Here is a 26950-nt window from a genome sequence, read left to right on the forward strand (position 1 = left end):
TTGTGCCGCTTATTAGACGTAAAGTTATCAACAAGAAATTAAATAACAGATCATCAATTTTTTTCCCACCTAAATTTACCAGAGTGTGCAATAAACATGCAACAACAACACACACACAAACAGCCATTATATGAACAACAAATACCAAATATATGGCATTATGGAACGCTAGTCAGTTTCTAGTGAACACAAGGCGTGAGTGAGGAGGCTTTCGGAACGAGGGAAGACTCGGCAGATGGCGCGTATGCAGTGGGTCGGCGGAGAGACATATGGTGTGATGCCACTGATGAAGAGCCTGGAGAAGAGAAGTGTGAAAGCATCGATGCTTTGAGGCCCTCGCCGAGCCAAAGCTACCAGTTTCACCACAACTGGACACAACTGATGCCGATTAAAAAGTTAAATTAATATACTATTGATATAAATTTGTAATAATGAATTTAATAATGCAAAAATTATCTAAAATTATGAGGAATATTATATAGCATGTGATGATAGAAAATGGGGCATGGGTGCAACATCCTTGAGCCTCCATTTCCTTAATGATTCCCCACTGAGATCAAAAGCAGTGGCTGTGATTGATAACAGCCTCAATCCAGATGATGTAAAAAGCTGTTAAGAAAATAGAATCGGCTGCGAGTAAAGCGATGAGACTCTTGATCTCACCTCTGCGAAGTGATATCTTGACAGTAACTTATATCACCTTCATCAATTTTTTCAATAGAGCTACAATCAGAATCTTTTCTCAAAGTTGTCTTAACTAGTCAAGTCTAACTATATATGCAAAACCTCTCCGCATATACAGTATATACTTCAGCCTCTCTTCTCAGAGTAATTCTGCATACCGGTGTAGGTTGACATATGAAAGTCGCTGCCTCTCTAATAAGGACACATGAGATTTGACTGACATGCATAAACCATTGCGGTTTATTTTGAATATTCATACCTCTCTGAAGTGTATTAACACATCCCTCTCCTGTTAATTGTCAGTCTAACTCTGTCATTTAAAACAGGTTCTAATTTCTGAATAAATAAGCGAGGAAAGACAACTGAAGAAAGTTAGTGCGAGAAAAGGAACAGTGGGATATTTCTGACTGAATTTGGTTAATAAAAGTTCATCTAGACAAAGAAACGGTTAAATCTATGCTTCTCGCTGCACAGTCCTGGTGGGTCTGAATAATGCAGACAGTGAGAAAACCATTCTGGAACATTCTAGTGGACAAATCCATCAATATTTACCCAGCAGATGCATCTGTCAACAGGACCTGCGGTGGAAACAAAGCAGGCCAACATGATTCAGCGTTCTCATTGGCTGGGAAATATCTGTTTGCGAGTACCAGGATGGAAAGGCGGCGAAAGTAATGATTAACATTTATTTTCCTTTCATGTCAGAAGACAGTGTTCTGGGAATGGGGGTTATACTGAAACCCGCGTCGTATTTATTTTTGAACTATAAAGAGCCCCCTCTCTGAGGCGAATTCACATTTGATTACAGGTGTTGAAATCATTTTGTTTTCTAGCCAAAAAATGAGGAACCTCTCCAATTCCCCAAGCCTTCAATCTTGGGCGGATCTCTTCCTCTTAAATAGGACAAGAGCACGGTGGAGATAGTGTGAGAGAGTCTTTCTACGGTTGAGCTATGCAACCGTTCTCGCTTTGATTTATTGTTCCGTCTCTTTAAAAGTTCCCACCTTATCGTCCAATCAGAAGTCAGCGGCAGCATATTTTAGCTATGCTGGGTGACCCCACTTTCAGTCTCTCTATCTACCCCTCCTCTATCTTTCTTGCCCTCTTTCACACTCACTTTATCTTTCATCTTCTCTCTCATTGTTCCTTTGTGCGTGTGTGTGTTTTGGCAGCAAGCAGAGCTGCATAATCGAGTGGCGGTTGGTGACTGATGAAGGCAGCATCAGACTTGCCCCTTTGACAGTCAGATTACTTAACGGCACAGGGGGTTGTTTAAAATGGGCAGCCCCCCTGCCATCAGTGCCAAACACAGACCCAACTTTAGGACCAGGTGTGGGATCATTAGTGTCACAGCCTGCAGTCAGTCAACAAGTAAAGCAGAGCGTCAACAGAGAAGCTCACCACTCCCTTTACATTCGCCCAGTCACTTGTCTTTTCATCTTTTTTTCCCTTTACCGTGCTGGATGAAACATTGTTTCTACATCCTTCTTCCACAGAAAAACAGAGTTAGTAAAATGTCTACTATATTAAAGCCATAGTTTACTTAAAATTTGACAGTGCAGTCTTAGGCCTTGTTTACACTGCAGGTCTTGATGCCCAATTCTGATTTGTTACCTTTATCCGATTTTTTTGACCGTCCGTTTACACGTTCTTTCAACTCTGACCCATATCCGATTCATGTGTTTACACTTGCCATACTATCTAAAACATCGCGCATGCTTAAAGGGTTGAATTCACTTGCACAGATGGGCGGACGCGAAATATGCTTGATGCTAGCTCTGTGATATATGCGAAGTTCGCCAAACATCACCATGATTTTGAGGCGAAGGAGGACGAAAAGTGCCATCATTGCACATATGCTTCAGTTATTGTGTGAGAGAGATCTCAGGACTGGTGGGAGCATATTGTGTTTAAATATTGGCTTTAACGAGGAGCAGTGGGTCCAAAATTTTGTTGTGTACAACAATATGTTGTGTCAACGTTTTTTTCACATTCCTCTCCTACGATGACACAATGTTTCGTCTGGCCATCCATCCCTTTGGAGATGCACGTCAGGGTTTCTCTCGTCATTAAACCGAGGAGACGTTGCCTAATGCCTCAGAAAATCCGATCTGCCTGTTTACATGACAGTCGCATTGGCACATATCCGATTTATTTCCACATGGCCTGAAACCGATCTCGAAATATCCGAATGCATGCGTTTTTTTCCTGTTTACACTGTCATAGAACACATCGATCTGTGTCACATATGAGCGAAAAATCGGAATTGGGTCACATTTCACTGACAGTGTAAACGAGGCCTTAATGTCTCGTGTCTTTTGAAACCTGTATGACTTTCTATCTTTTGTGGAACAGAAAAGGAGATGTTCAGCGGAGTGTCCAGGCTGATCTTTTCCATAAAATGGAAGTGGATGGTGACCATGACTGTCAAGCAATATTTTCCATGAATAACGACTAAAACTTTTGTTTGTTTCTCAGACAAAGCTATCAAATTCTGAAGACTCTGAATACAGCGAATGGGTCATGCATCTTTAATGTTAACTTTAATGATAACCTTTATGGGCTTGAAAGCCCGTGGTCCCCATTCACTTACATTGTATGGAAGAAAGCAGGGTTACCATTCTGCTAAACATCTACTTCTGTGTTGAACGGATGAAAGTTATCCGTTTTTTTAACAACATGAAGGTGAGAAAATAAGTAAATGAGTGAACTGAATAAATTTTTTTTGGGTGAACTATAATTTAAAACAGGGTCAATATGATCATATAGACAGTGTTGTTGTTGTTAACTAAAACTATTACAAAAAGGATGTTTTTTTTTTTTTTTGTATATTATTTTTTGGCAATTTTTGCCTTTTATTGTGACAGGACAGTAGAGAGTTGACAGGAAGCGAGGTGGGAGAGAGACAGGGGCCGAGCCGGGACTCGAACTCGTGCCGCTCGAGGCCAACGGCGCTACATGTCGGCTGACCACGAGGCCATCGGCACCGACACTACAAAAAGTTTTTAATTAAAATAAAATAACTAACTAACCAACCAACCAACCAACTAACTTATTAACTAACCAACTAACTAACTTGCCTTGGCAATTAACTGATTTTTTTTTTTTTTAATTTGAAGTAAATGACCAAAAAATAATAATAATAATACAAATATTAAGAAAAAAAACTAATAAAAATGACAAAACATAACAAAAGTACTAAAACTTTACTAAAATAACACGACACAATATGTATTGCATTGATCCTTAAAATTAATTTGGAATAAATGTTTTAAAATATATATTAAAGTTTAAATAAATAAAATTAATTCTTAATAAACTCACTAATAAAAGTAAAAAAAGACAATAATAATAATAATAATAATAATAATAATAATTCATTACATTTATATAGCGCTTTTCTCGGCACTCAAAATGCTTTACTGAAGGGGGGGGGGGGGTCTCCTCAACCACCAACAATGGTAAATTATATAATGATAAATCACCAATAATGATAAAGTTGATGGCAAACCAGACAAAATAAGATGTGCATAAAGATGCAGCATCTTTTCAACACTTTGGCATATTGCAAGAAACTCAAAAAAGCCTTTAAAAGCACCTTTACTGTGGGTGAGGAGCACTAAACCGCAAGCTCAAATTGAGCTGTCAGCTGAATTGCCGCATGGGTAAGTGGGCCCAACTGTGAGGTGGCATCTCTGCACTGGGGAGAACAGCTCACTGCACTATTGAAGTCACAAAAATCCGTCACGTCTCGCTTGGTCGCTTCGTACATGTCACCTGGGCCCGGGCCCTGCCCTATCCCACAGGAACCAGGCTGAAACACTCAATGTGCAGGGCTGGAAATGCCATCGAAGCATGTTCCAAATCGAGTCGGAAAAAAAGATGTCATTGTCTCACTCTCAATGTTTTATAGGGACAGCACCTAGGATGCGGATTCGAACTCTTATGAACAGCAAACCCCATTTGAATGGAAATATTTAGTCACAGACATTAAAGGCCGAAGAGCTGGACATGGAACGCTAAAGCCTGTTGTGTACAGTGAGATAAGCTGGAGATTACAGCTGTGAGCCTCTGGAAAGCATCCAGCGTCTCTCACACAAGAAACTAAATGTGGTTTAGAAGACTGGTGCTAACACATATAAGTCCACCTCAGACTGCACCGGTACACAGACATTGGACCCTATCATACACCCGGCGCAATGCAAGTGTTTTTTGCTAGTTTCAGCCCGACGCAGTTATCATTTTCACATCCTGCTCCACGTTGTAAATGCAAATGCATTTGAGCCCATTTGTGCGCCCATGGGCATGCTGGTCTGAAAACGAGGTGTTCAGGCACATTGTTGGCGCATTGCTATTTTGAGGAAACTGAAATAGACTACACTATCGACCAACTGAAGTCTAAAGTCAATGGCACCTATAGGCGGGTCCACAACGCGCGTACACTGTCCCGTAGATGGTCTGCTCATGCCAAGGTTAAAGCGTAAATCCGTTTCCTCGCTAGGGAAGCGTTCAGTTTTTCCGCTTGCAAATTCCACCATGTAAATAGCAATCCGGATCTGGCTTTTGCGCAATTGGCTTTTAAAGGGAATGGGAGATGACACTTTGATTGGTTTATTGCACGTTACACCCAAAACACACCGATGACTCATTAAGAGAATAGGGACAACCCTTTTAGACCATGTGCTGGGCGTGTGTCGACCATTTTTCCCGTTGTTAAACTAACAATAGTGGATTTAAACTAGCAAAAGTGCGCTTGAGCTAGCGTCGTGCGCTTTAGAGTAAACCGTGCGCTTAGATGTTAAAATAGGGCCCATTGAGGTAATCACCTGATATGCCACATACAAAATGTGCTTGTCTCTAAAAACAGAAGCTCACAATAAATAGGCATGAAAGAAAACAAACATGAGCATGCATGGATAACACATCGGGGGTGCAACAAACCATGTAAAACAAAAGAGAAGCAGAATAAATAAGAGATCTTCAGTTTTGTTGACCCTTGAAGGCATGTCCACCAGAATAAAAGCATAAACATCAATGAAATTTGTGTTCTGCGTTCTCATTGGTTAATTCTAGCCCTCATGCCCCAGCTCACTGCGTAGGAGGCCAGATCTTGCAAACAAGCACCGATCGAGTTAACAAATAAACATTACCTCATTAGCATGTTATCAATGAAGTGTTACTCATGCAATCACATAGCTGACACTGAAAGCTATTAGAGGGACAACAGCACTACATCTAGACACTTACTAGCGAGCTGTTTGTAATGAGGAGGACACTTACTGAGTCTCTTGGCGGCCTCCAGGGCTTCAGAGGCAGTGTCAGCCACAAAGAACCGCTGTACGGTCACGCCACTGTCCTGCATCAGCTTCTTGCTCTGGTACTCCTGCAGGTTCAGCCATCTTCTGGGGCTCACCCTCGCCAGCTAAAAACACACACAGAGTATGGTTTTCATTAACAGGCGTCGTCAATAAAATACATGATATGATTTTTTTATGTGAATTCGATGTGTTGACCAACAGAATGCCGCTTGGTTTGAATGTGACTTTTTTGTGAGCGATGCTTCATGCATCACTACACTACTGATAGTGGACTATGGACCTTTTTTCTAGGCATGCTAATGCGACCACGCCTTTCGACTATTTAAATAAAATACATGATATGAACCTTACGATCAAAGGAACTTGAAGGGAATCGTCCACTCTGTCACATGTAGTCATGATACATGACAATTTAGTAATCAAAGTTCAACAGAGAAATTTTTTTTTATATATATATATATATATATATATATATATATATATATATATATATATATATATATATATTATATTATTGTGTAGATTCTATTCAATAACAGTTGTATTAGGCTATTTTTCTTACATTTTTTATTATTATTATATTTTTATTATGTAGTAATATTTTTACAATTTCATTTAATTTTGCTTGTTTGTTTTTGGAATTTTTACAATTTTACGATTTAGTTATCAAAGTTCAACAAAGAAATGTTTTTTTAATATATTACATAATTATTATATACATAACATAGTTTTTGCCTATAGACTGAACACGTAATACGCATGTGCATGACATCACCGTTTTCACAAATTTGTGTTTTTGTAGTTTAGGAGGAGGCGATTACGGTATCGTTTTCAAAAATGTGCACTTTGAAAACCATTTTCAAAAGTTTGCATTTTCAGGCTCCCAAAAAGTCATTGTTGTGTAAATGAAAGGCCAAAACGCCTAAAAAGTTTGGAGTTTTTAGCTGAAAATTATATTGTGTAAACGGCCCCTAAAATTGCAGTCACAATTATCATTGCTCAGCAAAACACATGGACACACAGGATAATGATATATATAGCGTCATTCTGTTCTGCCATGACTATACATCAAATAGGTTTATTGAATTCATTTTTTTCAAGCACATCTTTGCAGTCATTTCACAACAGACATCCACTGCAATAAAGCAGCTTCAAGTCTTGTCTTTTCATTCATGTCTTGGCTTCCATTCAGGCTAAGATTTCTATCATTGCATCTCAGCACTAGGTTAATATTCACACATATTCATGATCATGTCCTTTGATGAGTATTCAATGTGTAGTTAACAACCCATTAGACACTCATTAAAGGTGCTCTAAACAATGTCATGCGTTTTTAAGGCTGAAACATTTTTTGTCACACACAGCAAACATCTCCTCACTATCCGCTAGATGCCTGTCCCCTGAACACACTGTAAAAAACACGGTCTCTATAGACAGCCCAGACTCCACAAACGGCAAGAAAAACAAACTGGGCCAGCCTGGGCCACGAAGCATAACAAACATTGTTCCAGCCAATAACCCACAAGAATGATTTGGGGGTGGGGGGTAAGTGCACGTGCACATGAAGGGGGGTGTGGGGAGTGGAGGAGAGAGAAGCATCAAGGACAACGACTAACGTTAGGATTATATTCTCTAGAATTTTGATATGGCCGACAAACGACCAAAGAGACGACCTTCCAATGAACAAATATTAAAAAAATAGGGAAAAGGAGAAGGAACGCACGGAAGGGAGGGGGAGGGGACGGGATGAGGAGGAGGGAGGGTCAAGCTAGCCTCCGTTTTGTTTGACAAAACAACAAGAAGTGACGTCACCCAACATCGCTTAGAGCACCTTTAAATAGACAATTTCCCATTATTCACCACTGTAGAATGAGTAAAACAGGTTATCAGAGCAGCACAGTGTTAAATCCAGCCAAGTACCTTATTAAGTCATGATTTGGAACAACTCTCTATGGCTTCTACTAATTGAGCATCTACGTGTCTCCATGGAGACTAATGAAGGTGGCCACCAAAGTTGGCAGGCTGTGGAAGAACACTGGGGAAGCGTGCACTCAGAAGTGCATACTTATTCAAACATAATGAGACATCACTAACAGGTTAAGTAACAATACAAGAAATATGTAATGTAGAGCATTTATTCAGCAAAATGTGGACTTCCGCTCTAGAGTTATTTTTTTTAGTTGACAGCTATGGGCATAGGTAATTGTGGCATATTGTTTACAAGCTGTTTTGTAAGCTTTGTAAAAGTTTGTAAGCCTCCAACCACTCACTAACTTAATCACTTTCTCTCTGATAAGAGTAGGATGATGCACTACTCTCATTCTGTGCAGTGTTCTTCTCAACGCCTGCATTTCATCATTTCACTAAAATACATCACAGTACGCTTTGACTGCTGCATGGGCTACACTGAACTAAATTAACTATGATTCATCATATCATATCATTGTGCTCAGCACATTTCTCATTAAAGAAAACGAATCGCAAAAGCATTCGGTTGGTAAGTCAAATTTTTAATACTGCGATGACAATTTCCAGATGCTGTATGGCTTGTACAATAAATGTTCACACTCTCAAAAAGCAGAGAATATGGCATCTGTAATAGACTTTGGATTGTGGAACCAATTTCTTGTATTCCTATATATATATATTTTTTTTTTTTACTGAGGATAAAATGCCAAAAGTTTCCAGATTTTGAGACCATGCCCCATTGTGGTGATATTGTATTCTTCTAAATAACTTGAAAAAAGTAATTAAATAATCAATAAAATTCACACATATATATATATATATATATATATATATATGTGTGTGTGTGTGTGTGTGTGTGTGTGTGTGTGTGTGTGTGTTATATATTATAAATGAAATAAATAGATTATCATAATCATTATGGTGATATTGTTCTCTTTCAAATGCCTTGAAAAATTTTATAATAAAATAATGTCAGTGACGTATAATAATGGCAATAATATATATATATATATATATATATATATATATATATATATATATATATATATATATATATATATATATATATATATACACATACATATACATATATATATATATATATATATACATATATATATATACACATACATATATATACATATACAGTACATACACACACACACACATAAATAAATGAACATGAAAAAAGTTATGGAAGCTACCATTCACCATGGCATACATTGATATCATAATCTGTTACATGTATAATAATGGCAACAAACAATAAATAAATAAATAACATTTATTTATTTAATAATAAATAAATATATATATATATATATATATATATATATATATATATATATATATATATATATATATATATATATATATATTAGGGCTGAACGATTAATTGCATTTGCGATAATATCGCGATATGATGAAACGCGATTTTCTAACCGCAAAAGCTGCGATTAAACTTTGGTCACGTGACAAGCGAGAGTAAAGCAGTCTGCACTACGGAGGAAGCATCAACTTGGCACGCTACGCATATAGACCTGGCATAGGCTACAGGAAAGAACAGTTTGTGTTTAATTTATGTGATATTGTGTTATAGATTCTCTCCAACGATTTTGTATCTATTCAGATAATTTCAGAATAGAGTCTGAGCTTAGTTTTAAACACAGATACGTGATGACGCTGCGTGTGCTTTATAAACAACCATATTCTGCTTGCTTCCTCTGTCTCACACACACGCACACGCGACACCACTCGAACCTTCCGAAAAATAATCTTTCATAAAGTTCGGAGAAGTTGAAGCGAATTACAAGGACATTCGCAGGCTGCATTGCACAAGATGCGCGATAAGATACGCGTCACGCGTGCTTTGCTTGATGTCTTGTAGTCTGGCCCGTTCAAATACTCACGCGCGCTTTGCGAAGAGCGCTTGAGCATGCGGCTGTGAGCGACTCCGTCTACGTGGTTTAATGTACTTGCATCTCAAAATGCTTTTATGACGCGAAATTAATGTAAACGCAGTCAGTTATTTTAACAGACAGGACAAACCACATCTTATATTTCAAAAGAGATGAAAACGTTCAGACAGCCTACCCTTAAATACTGAAAGCACTCTTTGTTTATTGTTTGTAATGTTTTTAATGTTTTTATTTTATTTGCTTTTATGTTTTGAAGCTATATTAGTTCAAATTCTTAACATATAGTTGTATTATTTAGTTTTTTAATGTGTATTTCTTTTTAAAAGTACTTATAATTATAAATATTTTAAGTTTTATTAATAAGATTAATAAGAAAAAATTTTGATTGGCTCGTGAGGTGCCTAAAGATTCCCATCCTATTTTACAATGATGTATTGCTTGTTTTTGTTGAAATAATAGAAAAGATAAAGAGCTTAAAAAATAATCGCATATTAAATCGCAATCGCAATATTGGTGAAAATAATCGCAATTAGATTATTTTCCAAAATCGTTCAGCCCTAATATATATATATATATATATATATATATACGTTTTTAATTATATTAATGATTAACTTGGAAGAAGGTTGGGAAGAATTTTTTTGACAAATGTTATATATACCTGTACATTTTTAGCTTTTTTAACATTTTTGTAACACTTTAAAATAAAGTTCAATTCGATAACATTTACTGGTCATCATAAAGCAAACATATCTCTCCACAAGACTTGGACTAAATCATGCCGATTCATATGAATTTGTTTTACGACACTTTCATGATCTTTTAAGTTTTGGTTACCTAGATTTCCCAAAAAAAAAAAAGAAAAAAAAAGAAAATTCTAAACAGCATCTGCTTAGTCCTCTGAGGGTTATTCCTAATGGCTGTGGTGTAGCATTCAATGTATATTTGTACCTCTGTATGGGGGTGGATGCCCACATTTAAAACTGGAAATAGCTCCCTGTTGTACAAGCTAGCTGTTAACATAGTTACTTACGCACAGAGAGTTCAGTTGAAGGACATTGGGTTATAAAGCTGCCTAACACATGAATCTAAGCATACTTTGTGCTTTAGTGCTCCTGATCTGTGTTATGTGTGATGTCACAAATATGGTGACTTTGTAATATAGTGACAAAACACAAAGTTGTAGATCTCCTGAAAAGTTTCCAATTCCCCACACAGTTGAAGGTTTTTATAGACTTCACAGACAAAGGTTTATTTTCTGACTGTCTAGGCCACAATGTTTTTACGCTTTACTGCTTTTTATTAATACATATGGGAAATAAGTGCTGTTTTCTCAACAGATTATGCTTCATTGCATCAGCAATAAATATATAAGGTGTGCTTTACATAAACAAACATGGTGACAGAGACAATTCTGAAAGGGTGGGTTCTTTCAGAAAAAGAAAACATGGCGAGTGATCAAATAGATAAAATGGTCATATTGCGATGCCTTCCATTATTTTTTTATTTAATTTTTTTATGTTAAGCTAATATGTTAAGCTGTGAATGTGTTATCTGAAAACACAAAGAACAGGAAATGTTTAGTTTGACATTTTTAGCTTTGGTAATACAGTATAATGTGATATTTAATCCAAGTCATACACGATAAAACAACTCTGGAATCCCTTTACAATAAAGTTCAATTCGATAACATTAACTGTTCATCATAAAGCAAACATATCTCTCCACAAGACTTGGACTAAATCATTCAAGTCTTATGGATTTGTTATATGACACCTTTATGATCTTTTGGATCTTCTAAGTTTTGGTTACCTAGACTTCCAACGAAGAGACAGAAAACTCTGTTTTCATAAAAAAAAAATATATATTGACTTGTGTTTTAAAGATTAACAAAAGACTTAAGTGTTTTTGAAACGACATAAAAAGACACGAATGTTCATTTTAGGGTGAACTATCCCTTTAAATATGTCCTAGTTTTTTAATACTAAAAACAAAATATTGGTATTAAATATTGGCCTTTGATTGTAGCAATTTTTGCATATTCTAACATACTAAGCTTATATTTCCACTGTCAATTAAACATTTTTGACAATAAATATTTGTTTGCAATTCACTAAAATGACGGTTTTAAATTTAAATCAATTTAAAGTTTTCTCTGTTTTTTTGTTTTTCCAATCTATTTTTTTAAATATTACATTTCTGTAAAATGATTTGATTTTATGTATTTGTTGAGTTTCTATAAATTATTTTAGTTATTGTACATGGTTTCACTTTATATTGACGGTTCCTTCAACACATTCTGTTGACTAACATTGCACTACATGTCTACTAACATGTCTACTCAGAGTATTAGTAGACTGGTTAGGGTTAGAATGAGTTGACATTTAGTTGCTATGTCTGTTGGTGGACCATCACAATAAAGAGTTATCAGATATTAAGTAGAAAGTCTAATATGAGTGCTCCATTTATGGCATCTGCTCCTTTAAATGCTGGAGCTCTTTAAGGTCGAGTGGACTCTGATTGGCTCTTAATGTTTTTATTGTTAATCAGATGGAATGAGTTTCTATCATTTCTATTTCAAGCACAGAAAAGAGCACCCATAAAAAGCTGTCTCCCAAACTATCCTCAGATTCACAACCCTGTGTCAGTCAAAGACAAGGAAAGCAAACTCTGGCATCAGATTCCAGGTGTCAGGTGTATGAACAACATCTAAATCTGGATTCGAATGAGAAAATTATAAGTTTAAAAATATGCACTTGAAGGTCTGGATCATTAATAGTTGTTGTGTTTCTGTCTGTCAGGTGTTATTGGCGTTCCCGGTTCTGGCCCTGCTTGATTAACCGGACTGTGCGTGATAAAAGAGCTCCATGGCAACCTCTTTGCAAATGTTAGCGGTAATTGTTTTCTTTCCCCCCTTCTTTCTATATTTAGCCAGAGCCCATTTTTGTAGCTTTATAGGTTATTAGTTCAGTCAAGGGCAAAGGGAGGCTGAGGTGCATCGGGACCGAGAGGTGGGCTTCAGGGGCGCGAGCGCTGAGCTCCGGGAAGAGGACGGCAGGTGTCTGATCTCCCCTGAGACTCTGCCTCAACAGTAATTATCTTCATCAGCACTCTGGAGACACCACCAGTTAAATACCAACACACACACACACACACACACAAGATCAGCTTTCTACACCAAACAAACACACATGCAGTTGAGGGCTCCAAAATACAAACACATGCTTAAAAAAAACATGCTTAAAAGCACAAATACACACACACACACACACACATACGTATATATATACACACATATACATATATACATATACATATATATATATATATATATATATGAAACCGAATATATAGAAACAGAATAGATGCACTCATATAGAAAAACAATACATAAATAGTATGGATCATTTATTTTCTTATGTGGTGGAATTGGGCTTTCATAATACGCTTAAGTATGTGGCTGACTTATATGAGAGACATACAAAATATTGTCGCACTATAAGCTAAATCTCCTTCAACATACCAATTGATGGCAAAATCGAAATAAAATTTACAGACAGCGGCCATACTGCGCCAGAACGCCCACCACACAGAAGCTTATTGGTGGAGAGGAGACAGAGTGATGAAGACAATCAGTATGTGTGTGTATATATATATATATATATATATATATATGGATGATCAGGAAGCCAAGATGAATGACAGAGGCCAATGTGCAAATTTGGCCAGGATTCCAGGGTTAAACCTCTACTCTTTTTCAAAGGACTCTAGAAAGTTAGGACCTCGGTTTAACGTCTCATCTGAAGGACGGTGCTTTTTTTTGACAGTAGTGTCCAATTCACTATATACTGGGCCTCACTAACACCTCCTCCAGCAGCTACCTATAGTTTTCCCAGGAAGTTTCCAACAGGTATTGACAGAGCTCAACCCTGCTTAGCTTCAGTGGGCAACCAGTCTTTTGGCTACAGGGTGACAGCTGATGAAATTCAACATGGCACTGTAAATAATCCTAAAATGAACTTATTCACTTTACTGACCTAAACAGAAACATTTGCTTTTCTTCTTCAGATGGTATCCCTTATTAGGATTGAAAGACATAGCTTCTCTGGATCCTCTGGGAGTCCAGATGTCTCTTAAGGACATGGTGGCCCACATCAGATCTTGACTTATCGGTTGTCCTCACACAAAGGTGAGAGGACGAAGGAAAGCTGTGGCAGCAGTTTCATCAAATTCCACAGGATAGCAGATGCTCCGTAAGGACCCCACACCAACCTTAGAAAGTCTGGCACAAAGTTAAGGTTGCCTTCCTTGACATAAGCCTATGTCTTTCTCGATAACATTTATTTGAGAAAAGTAATGAAGTGTATGGTCTGCAGAATTAATCGAAATAAAAACCGAAATTCTGATATGGCTTAGTGCAATTATCAATTGCATTTGGCTCTTTCGTGGTGTGTTTGTCTTGTGCATGAGGGTTACAGATCTTTAGATTTGAGAGTACAAAACTCCATTGGAAAGAAAGGGCCACTGCAGTGCAGTAATGATGAAGTCTATGCTAATCCAGCTGGATATATGAAAGTAATACACGCACACTTCAGACGGAGGGGGAAAAAACACTCCAAAGTGCTGGCGAGGGTCTGTCGCTCTTGAATGTAATAGACTCCTGGATCAGTCATTGCTCTTATAACCCTATTCTGATACCTGCACTGCATGCTCATTAACAGTGACAGATAAGAAAAAAAAATTGCATTCTGAATTGTGTTTGGGTGGTGTGTGTACTAAACATGGTGAAGTGGCATGGGGACCAAGTAAACACTGAATTTTAAATATCACCAACATATAAATGTTAAAGACAAAGTACTGTAAATAGCATTTAACATAACATTTCTAAGTGACATAGGATTATTAGTGGGGGGGGGAGTAGGACAGGGCTTTTATGTATCGGGATGTGAAAAGTATGCTATAATAAGTGATTAATTACAGCAATATAGACATTTTGGTTGATACCGATACAAATACATTTTGTTTTGCCCAAAAAAAAAAAAAAAACCCTACTTGACCAGCAAACTAAATTAATTCAATTCAAAGCACTGCCGACAACTTAAACAAATGGTAATAATCCTGTATCATGGATACACTGAGAATCACTAACTTTGATTTACTACTTACAATTTAGGGATGCATATAATGCATATACTAATTTTTATGTTACTGTCAATAACCAACACATTTATTTAGATAGAAAATCAAAATAAATCTATATAAAAAGACCTACATAAATTAAAAACAAAACACTAAAAACTAAAATCAATCATCAAGTGACATTAAGAGGCATTATAAGCAAGTGCCATATGGATATTCATTTTGAGATTTATTAAATTAATAACGTGCATACCTATTATCTCATTTTTCCCTACCTGATTGGATTTGGTAAAATGAAAAGTAAAATATTTTCAGAGGTGGAGAAAGTTATTTTGATAAAAAATTATTTAGAATAGCGTGCACTCATGAATCATACATAAGACTGAATATGGATTTTAAATGTTAATATAATCGGTTTTGATACCATGTCATCTTTAACTAACATTAATAGTCTGCCTGACCATATGCACCATTACCAATGCACAACAAACTGAAAGCAAGCAGCTGCTTAGAGATCCAATCTCATAGCTTCTCGCCAGGAAGACATGAAGTGTTAGAGTCATTCAGGAGGATGTTTAAGCATACCTGACAGATGAGGGAAAAGAAAAACACAACGCAAAAAGAATGTAAGAAAGAAAGAACATGCGTCCTTAAAAAAACCCACAAAAGAGGAATCACATGCAATTATTCATCCACTAAACATGAAATCTGCTGGGGTTTTCACAGGATTTACAAACACAGACAAAAATATTACAGAATTGCTCAATGCGCCAAAGACCCAGACAGCACAGGCGAGTCAATGTAGACTACATTCAGCCCTTCAGTACAACATTAGTCTGCTCTCCACATTAGCATGACTTAGACATTAGGCCGCTTCATCAGCAAGACAGAGAGTGGAAAGCTCAAGTCGATGAAGGATTGATTCCTAAAAGACTTCTTGCGGGAAGACAAAAAGAAAAGAATAGTAAGCAACACAACCGCTTTCCACACTGGGGAAAATTGGTCACATTCGCATATTCATGAGGGGATATTTACAAATCTGTATTGACCAATCTAATTCTTTTGGGAGAAGGAAGAGGAGCTTAGGAGCTCAAACAAGGAGATTTTCTGAGGACAGGATTATGAGAGCTTTTCTTGAGGTCTTTCAGAGGGCAATGCTGTTTCATTGTGCATAATAAAAAAACATTAAATCAGACAGAGAATTTTTCATGCGTTTCCATGGCATAAAAAATTAAAAATGCACATATAGTTTGTATAATCACTGCATAATGTACATTCAAGACCTATATTCGCCATATATCAAAACCACTTTTTCCCTGGGTTAAAAAACCTGCATAACTATATAGGGGCGATGACTTAATATAAGATAATACAACAGTAAATATATTAGTGTTGTTATTTATAACTAAAATTTAAACTATTAAAACATTTTAAGTTGGAAGTACTAGAATTACTCAAATTTAGGGTACGTTTACACAACAACGACGTACTAAAAACGACGAGTTTTCATGTACAGATGATGTCCGACGTAGTCAAAACGATACCCGTTCATAAGGATCCGGAAAAACGCTGTATTATGCTGCTAGGCCAGTAGTGGGCGATATCACTTTATAAAGAAACACTACATACCTATATGCGAATAACATCTCAGTTTTCACGAATTCGCGTTTTTGCAGTTTACATGGAGACTATACACATTGAAACCCATTTTCACCCGCTTTTCGTTTTCAGGGCCCAAAAAATGTTGTCATGTAAATGAACGGCAAAAATGCATAAAACGTTTTCAGTTTTTTTAAACGGTGCTGTGTAAACGGCCCCTAAAACTGAAAAATTGTAAAATATCACAAAATATATCAGTTATTTTCCTGAAATTTCACTCCAAATATTTCATTTATATTACATCAATAATATCTTAGTGACTTTAAAAATATAAAGCGTTTTTGTTATTTTTAACTTGATGGATTAGAACAAATGTTAATATTATAATCAGTACATAATCTGTACAAAAAGTACAAATACACAATTAAAAGCTGTGTTAAAATAAGACTAAAAACATTATTATGATTATTAAGTTGTGCTATATTTGTTAAAGAACTGAAAGAGGGGGAGGGGGGAACATTTTACTTCAATGAACTTTACTTCTTTTACTTCAACTCATAACAAATTCTAGGGGTGCAAATAAATATGGCCATGCCTAGAATTTTTTATAAGTAATTATTTTGATTTTCACGGGGGGTTTTGAATTAAATATCAAAAGGAGAAACAATGCAGATTTATTTTTACAGCCATCTTTGACAATATTTACCAGGGGTACCACAACTGTGGAATTTCTACCTGTTGCTCAATTCTAGTCGCACAGAACACCACCTGGACCTACTCTGCATTATATGTTAATTCTTTCCCTAATTATCAGCATCTGATGCTTCGACAAACAGTATTTACGGAGCGGCCCAGTCGACTGTATCGGATCCTTCACAGCGCAGTCACAGGCCAGCAGTCTCCAGGGGTTAAAACCCTCATTACTAGTCATAGCTCTGCCTTAAACCCTTTGAAATGACTCTTCTTAATTAGCACCTCCAAATGGCCTCACATTTAATTAACTTGTGGAATCCTTGAGGGGCGTTTTGATTTAAGAAATTAACACATTTTTCCATTCCTGATTGTAACTAATTGGTTTACTTTATTCAGAAATGATAGCTGCCATTAATCGTGAATAATACAATACGGGTATTAAAATGGTCCCAATCAACGAAACAGAGATGCAAATAAAGTTGTTGAGAAATCGGGGGTTCATAATAATGTAAGATCATCAGATGTATTTACATCGTTTCAGCATTTGCACAAACTAATTAGAGAAAAACATGCTTACAGGAACAAATGGTGAAAATATTTTAATTTAGAACATCAATATTCTTTCATAGTCACAATATTCCATAATGAAGCAATGATTTAATTAGCTCGTGCTGAAAAAAAAAAAAAAAAAAAAGTCAAAGTAATTTGTGATCTCTGAATGCTCTCAGCTCTAGTCGGGTTTTAACGTTTGACTCCCGTTCAACAAGGTCAGGTGAGCACTGGATGAGCAGCAGCTTTTGACAAGTTGACAAGAGAACTCCGTTAGGCCGTGACGTGTGTGTGTTAGCAGAGCCGAGTTAGGGGGAGCCAGCAGAGCATGCCAAAGGATTTAGATCGCAGAGATTTGCATCATGGGATACGCTTTTTGCTTAATCTCCTAAAGACAGACACGGGCTGAAGGTGAAGGCAACTCTCTGCAGATATGAATTTAGCAATTAGCATAGTTAATAAGGAACATCATTCAGAGGAGAGAAGTCTGGAAGAGTGAGGTCAAGTCTGTGGGCAAATGGAAGTGGGCGAAGACAATGACTGAATCGTTAACAACATTAAAAGAAGAATTCACACATTTACTCATGTACCCACGTAACTTTCTTTTTTCATGCTCAATGTTTTTGCAATAACAATGAACTTTCAAAGAACTGGAGCTTTCAAGCTGCATGAAGGACGCAAAAGTTCTATAAAAGTGGTCTATCTATGTGAATCAAGAGCTACAGAACCGGTCAAGACTTTCGAAAGAAGATTCTTATGCTCATCACGGCTGTATTTAACCTTTAATACAGTAATATTGTGAAATATTATTACAACTGTTTTCCACCTAAATTTATTTTAAAATGTCATTTATTCCTCTGATGGCAAAGCTGAGTTTTCAGCAACATTACTCACGGCTTCAGCGTCACATGATCCTTCAGAAATCATTAGAATATGCCGATTTGATGCTCAAGAAACATTTCTGATTATTATCAATGTTGAAACAGTTGTGCTGCTTAATATTTGTGGAGACTACAGTAGTCAACATTTGAAGTGGATCAAAACCTTTCATGAACTTTTTTTGATGCACTTCAAATGTTTGGGTTAATTTGGGATAATTTTATTCAGTAAGGATGCTGAATCAAGAATCATCAAAGAATCCTGAAAAGGTGGTTTCCACAAAAATATTTGTAAAGTTTTCAACATTGATAACAATAAGAACCATTTGGGTTGGGAACCGAAAACCGGTTATGTTGTGTGTTTTTTGAAAAATACCGGAACCGTGCGAAATTCCTAAGTTTCGGTTCCAAAAACGCTTCTGGTCCGATGTGTGGGCGAAGTGCTGGGAGCTTATCCTTTACTCATATACTCATATAGTGAGTGAGTTAGTGAGTGAGTTAGTGAGTGAGTTAGTTAGTGAGTTAGTTAGTGAGTTAGTTAGTGAGTTAGTTAGTGAGTTAGTGAGTTAGTGAGTTAGTGAGTGAGTGAGTGAGTGAGTGAGTGAGTGAGTGAGTGAGTGAGTGAGTGAGTGAGTGAGTGAGTGTGAGAGTGAGTGAGTGTGAGAGTGAGTGAGTGAGTGAGTGAGTGAGTGAGTGAGTGAGTGAGTGAGAGAGAGAGAGAGAGAGAGAGAGAGAGAGAGAGAGAGAGAGAGAGAGTCTCGATCTCGATCAAACACCCACGTGATCTTATTCCTAAATGACAAAAACTTCACACTGGAACATATTTAGGAGAGGTCCCAAATTATCCTAGAGAATGCAGAAATATTTATTTTCCTTCAGAATTTGTTTTAATAATTTGTATTGAATGAGAGCCGGAACCGAAACCGGAAAATGTCTTACGATTCCCAACCCTATTATTAATAACTGAGCAGAGAACCAGCATACTAGAATAAGTGTTCCAAGTCTTCTGAAGCCATACCATAGTTTAATGTGAGAAACAAGCTGAAATTAAAATATTTACTAATAAATCTTGAGATTTACTCTAGATGTTTATTCATAGGAGAAACAGCACAGAATCCTTCTTTTGACTTCTTTTCAATGAATCTGCTGATTTGATGCACTAAACCGGTCTGAATGGTCCGTTCATAAATCAGATCGATATGATTTCCAGGTTCAACTCACTCAATGATCCGATCATGGTGTTTCCGTGAATAACAACATACATTTCAGTCTGTTTCTCACAAAGATTACTTTTATTATACGTTTACGGTTTTCAGTTCTTTTTGAAGCTTGAAAGCTTCGGTTCCCATTTATTGTAACTGCATGGACAAAAGCAACCAAAGTTAAGAAACTTTTCTGTTCAATGGAAGAAGGAAAGTCAAATTTCTAACAACATATGAGAAACAATGACAGAATTTGAAAAAAACGAGTGAATAAACAACATTTAAACAGCTTTATGCCTTAAAATGAGCCTTTGAACATCCATGGGAACACAAACCAACTGAATAAATAGACAGACTTTCAAAGTTTTTCCACAACTGTCATTGAAACAGCAGGGCCAACATAACTTTTAATTTCCTGTAACACTAAATACCGCCTCATTATAATCATCATTACAGAAGAATTATCCCAAATGGACCGGAATACGAGTCCCAGGAGCTTTCAAAAGAGGCACCTCTCCTTCAAAAGACAGCTGAAAAGAACTCTAAATGATCGCAGCAGTCCTAAATTATTGAAAAAGCCTAAACAGCCCTCATGAGCAACAGAAATGGCTATTAACCTTGGTGAAACGATATTCAAATCCGGTTACAGCAAACTTGCTCTACTGTATCCCTGGCGGCCAGGAAATGTAAATGTGTTCTCGCTGTGGACAGATGGGAGGAACGCATGCTGTTTGAAGTTCCTGCACCAGAGGAGTCGCATCCACCCACCCCTCGTTTCAAATATTCAGCATGCAGACTCATCCAGCAGACTCCCCTGGTCCTGTTTCGACACTCCAGTCAAGCTTTTCAAGCTGCTGCAGCATTGTGAAGCGAATGAGCTTTGACGTCTTCAATCTCTGCGTACAGATTTTTCTCCGCCCCAGCGAACGAACGCAGCGGCAAACGTTCCTTTAAGTTTGGAGATGCAGCCGTGGCGCGGTTAGGGTTGTGCTGGGGAAAGCAGCTCTGGGATTATCTCTTCATCCAGACAGGAATTTCTGAGGCAGCGTTGGTGTTATCGGCCATCGCCTGTCTCAAATCGTCTCTTTTTTGGGGGGCATTGTCATCATTGACAAGCCATCTCTAATTTTCGAGCTGTCATAAAAGATGGCAGTGAATTGCCGTGATACCTACCTGCCAGTCACGCGTCCCGAGCTCCACTAGAGCGGACTGGCAGCTGGCTAATCACTGCCTCTTATCTCTGTGGTAAAAGTCCAAAAAACAGATTCTGTAAAACCTCAAGGCACTCTGTTCAAAGAAACCTGAGTGCGCAGTTTTGTACACTTGGCGAGGACTCATGCTTGGACCAATTTGATTTGACTCTGATTTACAGTTCCAATTTGATTCAATTGGTTATATTTCTCTTAATTATACAGGGAACCTTCAAATATTGCACATTATGAAAACTTTAATCCATTATTAATAATTTAACACCAACAATACCTGAACACCCAATCAGCATATTCAAATGATTTCTGAAGGATCATGTGAAACTAAAGACTGGAGTAATGAATGCTGAAAATTCAGCTTTGCCATCACAGGAATAAATTGCATTTTAAAATATATTAAAAATAGAAAACAGTTATTTTTAATAGTATCTTATAATATTTTATCAGTATTACTGTTTTACGCTATTTTGATGAAATAAATGATAAATGCAGCCAGAAAACCTCTAAACGAGCCTTATCCTTGATAGATTTGGTGAGTTCATTCAGTGAAAGATTTGGCAGACTCATTCAAAGTACCTCAGTCACAGTCTTTTTGAATAATTCATTCAAATAATCTGCTCAAAAGAGTCATTTGTTTGTGAATTGGACAATACTGGTTGAGCAGCTGTACGTTTTTGATTCACTAAAAAGAACCGATTCATAAGAGTAATTTGTTTGTGTATCAGATTGCACTAGTTACGCTGCTTGTTATTGTGTGCAGAAAGGCGTATTATCTTGGCATTATTTCGCAGGAGCACACATTTGTTTTTGTTTCGTTTTTTTCGAATCGCATTCAATTCCAATATATCCGCTGACAGTGAAGAGCAGTAACACTGGCATAAAGTAAAACATTGATCCTGGGATTTTCATGGCCGTTAAAATGAAGAACCGATTAATCAAAAATGGATATTTTCACCCAGGCCTAGTGAAAAATTCTAAGCATGCAGTCACTGATTAATAAAAACAGCTCATTGATCGCCTTCAGGAACTGGCTGACAGCCAGACTCCTAAGGAGATGGTGAAACATGGATTTGATCCAAACGTGAGAAGTCCAAAATGAGAGAAAAATGGAAAAAGCTGCTCTAATCTGCATCTCATTGGTGTCTGAATCACATCTTGACATCTGTGCTTTAAAAATGTGCTTTTTGAATTACTTCTGACCTTCACACCCACAATTTAGAGGACCTTTTCACCTCAACAAATAGTTGAGATAAACTTATGCATTAAAGATCTATTACTATAAAGATGTCACTATTCATTGACACCAAAAAACTCCTAAATAAGTCATTTCAATAAAGATAATATAAGTGCACTTGGCACTATGTACTTTCTCATTAGAGCAGGTCCTCTCTCTCAGATGGATGAGGCTTGTGCCCTGTTTCAGCGGGTTGCATCTCATTATAGGACCGAAATGAAAATATATGCTAGCTAAGCACTCTGCATGCACTACTAAACCACATCTTATGGCAGCAGAGTGGACTGCACGAAGTAATGAAGTGATGCCTTATACACCAAATTGGTGTTGATCCAATGTCATTTTCCTGCATATCCTCTCTATATAACTTTTGAAACTCCAGCTCAGGGACAAAATTAATAATAATAAGGTCAGAAAGTAACAGATAGTAGAAATTGAGCATTTAGGTTAAAATTCATTTAAACTGAAAAACAGACTTTCATGATGACATCAATGCTACGTGTGCTGCATTCTGGGAGCTGGGTCAATAAATTGACTGAATCCAGTCGCAAAAATCAGGTCAGTGCTTCGACTAGCTGTGTACTAAAGTCACTGGAAAGACGCTTTTTAAGGCAATCCTTGTTCTGTGTACAAACTGGTGTAAAGATTTATGAGATGGCGTGTATTTTTGTGAAGTAATTCCAAGATAAAGTTGTTTTAGGACAGTATTGATGCCTTAAGGAAACAGATGTGGCATCTGTGGTGTTCAAAGAGGTATAATGTGTGAAGCCAATAATGTGTAAACAGAATTTTGCTATTAAATTACAGCTGCTGTTATTTTCAGATTCCCGTATTATAGCTTATTACTACACACCTTTTACTACACACACGTTGTCACTGTACCAATATTTTAGTAGTCAGTACCAATACGAGTAAAATTTCCAATTTTGGTACCAGAGCAAAAACAAAGTAGGCTACTTTAAAAAAGTTTGTCCCGTTTTGTCTCGTCCGTTGGTTATCAATGTCAATCACAGCAGTTTCCGATTCAATCATGCATTTATATATGGTTATATATACAAGCCAGAAACTTTGCAGTCAAACTTGTATTCAGATTGTGAATAAACAAAGCAAGAGATAAGCCATCCCTTTATAATCAATCTCTAGGCTGTCGTGTCAATCTCTAAAGCACAAGCTCACTGAATACTGTGAAAACTCCCGTTATAATAAAAAAGCTGTCTTAATTGTACAGTGAATCTCTTATTTACATTGTGTTCACACTTTGTAGGTAATATGAAAGAATTTGCAAGAGTGAGGGCCGCTTTGAACAAAACAAAACCTTGTGCGTTTTCAGCGGTGTGTTAAAGGGATAGTTCACCCAAAAATGAAAATGCTGTCCTCATTTACTCACCCTCATGTTGTTCCAAACCTGTATGACTTACTTTCTTCTGCTGAACACAAAAGAAGATATTTTGAAGAAAGTCGGTAACCAAACGACTGATGGACCCCATTGACTTCCATAGTAGGAAAAAAAAAATACTATGGAAGTCAATGGGGACCAGCAACTGTTTAATTACCAACCTTCTTTAAAATATCTTCTTTTGTGTTTAGCAGAAGAAAGGAAATCATACAGGTTTGGGGTGAACTATCCCTTTAAAGGGATAGACAATAAGTCTGGCATGTCATCATTTGCTCACCCTCAAGTTGATCCAAACTTGTATGAATGTCTTTCTTGTGCTGAATAACAACTTGTGGGAGAGTAAATGATGACAGAATTAAAAAAATTTAGGGGAACTATACCTTTAAGATTCTGACTACCTCTGATAGGCCACTGGTTCACGCACTCAACAGATACGATTGTGATTGGCTACAATGCTCAATGCTTGTAAAAACATGGCGTAAATAGAAAACTTTGATGCTCAATCAAACACAAACAAGAGCGTTTGAAAGCAGTCTATATCAGCCGAATATACCTAGTACTCTGTACTACTGGTATTGCAGAAATGTTGGTACTGTGACCATCAACATTTTTTACTGGTAAGTTTGACAACTCTAGCCAAAACCGAAACCAAAAATTCAGGATGCACTTGGCCAAAAACCGAAAATAAATAAATAAATAATTATTTTAATTAAATAAATAAAAAGCGTATTAAATATTCAACTCTCAACAAGCTAAAACAAACATTTAAAAAGTACATAAGACATACGTTTTTTTCTCTAGTTTGTTGGTGTAATATAAACATTTAAATGACAATAAATGGTAATAACTTGGTTTTCATGATAGATTTATTCAAACATGCATTAAATAATGAACGAATATGAATACAGTGCATATATTTAGCAAAATGCTCTTCTGTAGTTATTTTTCTAGCTAACTAATGAGTTTACGGATGTTGAATAGCTTTCTTGAGGTAAGCTTTTGTAATGATAAGTGAAGGGTTATAGCCTAAATTAAAAGCGGTTTTATTTACGTCTTTCCCCAGTTAAAACACTGATTACAGGATCCATTTTAGTAAGTTGTAATGTATCTTTCAACATACTGATCTGTCACATTAAAGAGCACCAAATTACATTTATTGTTCCCAAGTTAAAAAAAAAAAAATGTATGTCTACTAGAATATATAGGCTAATCATATATATTATTTTATATGATGATGATATATATAGATAGAAAGTTTTTGTTCATTTTTATTTTAGTTTTCTTTTTAGTACAATAAGTTAAACTAAATTAAAATGATAAATGTTTTCTTTGGCAACTAGCAAAAATAAACAAGTTTAAGAATTTTTAAATACTTTTTTTTTTTAGATAAGGTATAGGCCTATTTTATTTCAATTACCTTTTTTTGGTGTGGTTTTCATTTCAGTATTAGTTTTAGTAAATAATAACCCTGCTTTCAAGGTAAATTATATTTGTGCATGCCTTATACTTAGAGGGCAAGCCACTATCCTCTGACAAGCAACATTTGTTTTATGTGCTAAAAGTCCCTGAACTATTTAGGGATGTCAGTCAGGATTAAAACAGAATAGAACACGCAGCTCAGATATATTCAATGACCTACTTGAAACTTTTCTTCTGAGTTTTGTTCTATAATGTCAAAATATAGCCTCCGACTTTCCATTTGACTGAATTTCCATTGAAACTGCACTGTTGATCTACTTTGTCCTGTTGTCCTGGTTTACGGTCTGTTTGCGCACAGGAAACTTTCAGAGCAAACAAAAGCACAAGGTACACAACAAGTCAGGTGACACCCAAAATGAAGAAACACTGAAAATCTCTTCATGTTGCAAGACCAAAAGGAGAACACAAGACAATCAGCCAAAAATACTTAAAATTGCAAAAGCTATAAGAAGTATGACAGCAGGAAAATCCGTGTATAGCTAAGATAAATATTAAAATTGACCTTTAAACCTTGCCTTAGACTGACAGCAAATTGCTATTGGCCAGCTCAGCAAAAAGAGTTTCATCACTGATGGGTCAAAGGCTGAAAGATGGACGTGATTCTGACCTACTTCTCATTGACTGAACGAATAGAGGACAAACCTGAAAGTGAATCAATCATTCCTAGTGAAGACTTGTGGAAAAAAAGAGCAAAAAGCCCCCAAAACATTCACATGCATCACCTTTCAAATCAGTGTTCCAGGAATTAAATAGAAAACTAATGTACACTATTATTACCAAATGATTCAATTTATTGGTCAGACTATTTAAAAGCAAATATTTTTAATAGAATCAGATTAGAAACTTCAATATAGTCCGTTTAGATAATATCTAGAACAGAAACTTTAGATTTGAAACTTCAGAACAGAATCTTTCAAACAGAAAATTCAGAATATATTTGCAAAACGCTAATCATACATTTGCTGATGTCAGTTATCAAATATCTTGTATAAGGTTAAAGTTCAGTAATAAGACAAAATTAACAATAAATAAATCATTCTCCAAAGCATCCCAGATGAACGGATGGACCATCTAATGTGTCATTCTATTAAAGCATCTATTCAGACCGCTAGTTAAATAATTAAGGACTAAAACAATGCCGGGTTAAATCAGTATGTGCATATATGTGCAGAATAAATCATCATGTCTGTCGCTATAAACAAACAGACAGCAGCTGCATCACGCAGTACTAAGTTCTTCTTCTGGTCACATCACGCACTGGAGGATAAACGTACATATCAGCGATCTGTTACCTTGTTTCTGCTCAAAAGCAGTTGTTTAGTGCTCGCAGCTCGGAGTCCTCGCACAGCCGCCTGACATGCCATGGATGCCGCCATCTTGAACCGGAAGTAAGTCCTGCAGCGCTGACACGTGTGTGAGGAGTGACAGTGAGCGTTGGCTGACTTTTGCAATGTTGTATTTAGGTTGTCCTACTGGTCCTCAGAAACCCGCGATTCAACCAAAGAACAGGGTTGGATTGTTTACACTGCAACATTATCTCCTTAAACTCCAAGTAGCCGAAAGGACAAAAGTTAATTTGCACACATAAATATATGGTTGTATGCATGTAAATGTGCATTAGGCTATATTAACCTATTCTTACAGTGTTATTATTTTTATATTAATAAAATATTACTATAAAAAA

General features: G+C 36.6%; 1 protein-coding gene across 1 annotated transcript in view; it reads right to left on the reverse strand.

Annotated features, from left to right (window-relative positions):
• suclg2 (succinate-CoA ligase GDP-forming subunit beta) overlaps positions 1-26679 on the reverse strand; it is a 117094-nt gene extending 90415 nt beyond the window's left edge. The window contains exons 1-2 of the mRNA XM_079856582.1: positions 26559-26679; positions 5965-6106 (exon numbers count right to left, since the gene is read on the reverse strand). Coding sequence (XP_079712708.1) covers positions 5965-6106; positions 26559-26642 — 226 coding nt within the window. The 5' untranslated portion in view covers positions 26643-26679. The remainder of the gene's footprint in view (positions 1-5964; positions 6107-26558) is intronic.
• Positions 26680-26950: the final 271 nt, after the last annotated feature.

Source organism: Squalius cephalus, assembly GCF_949319135.1.
Source record: "Squalius cephalus genome assembly, chromosome: 22".
In the NCBI taxonomy this organism is placed as follows: Eukaryota; Metazoa; Chordata; class Actinopteri; order Cypriniformes; family Leuciscidae; genus Squalius; species Squalius cephalus.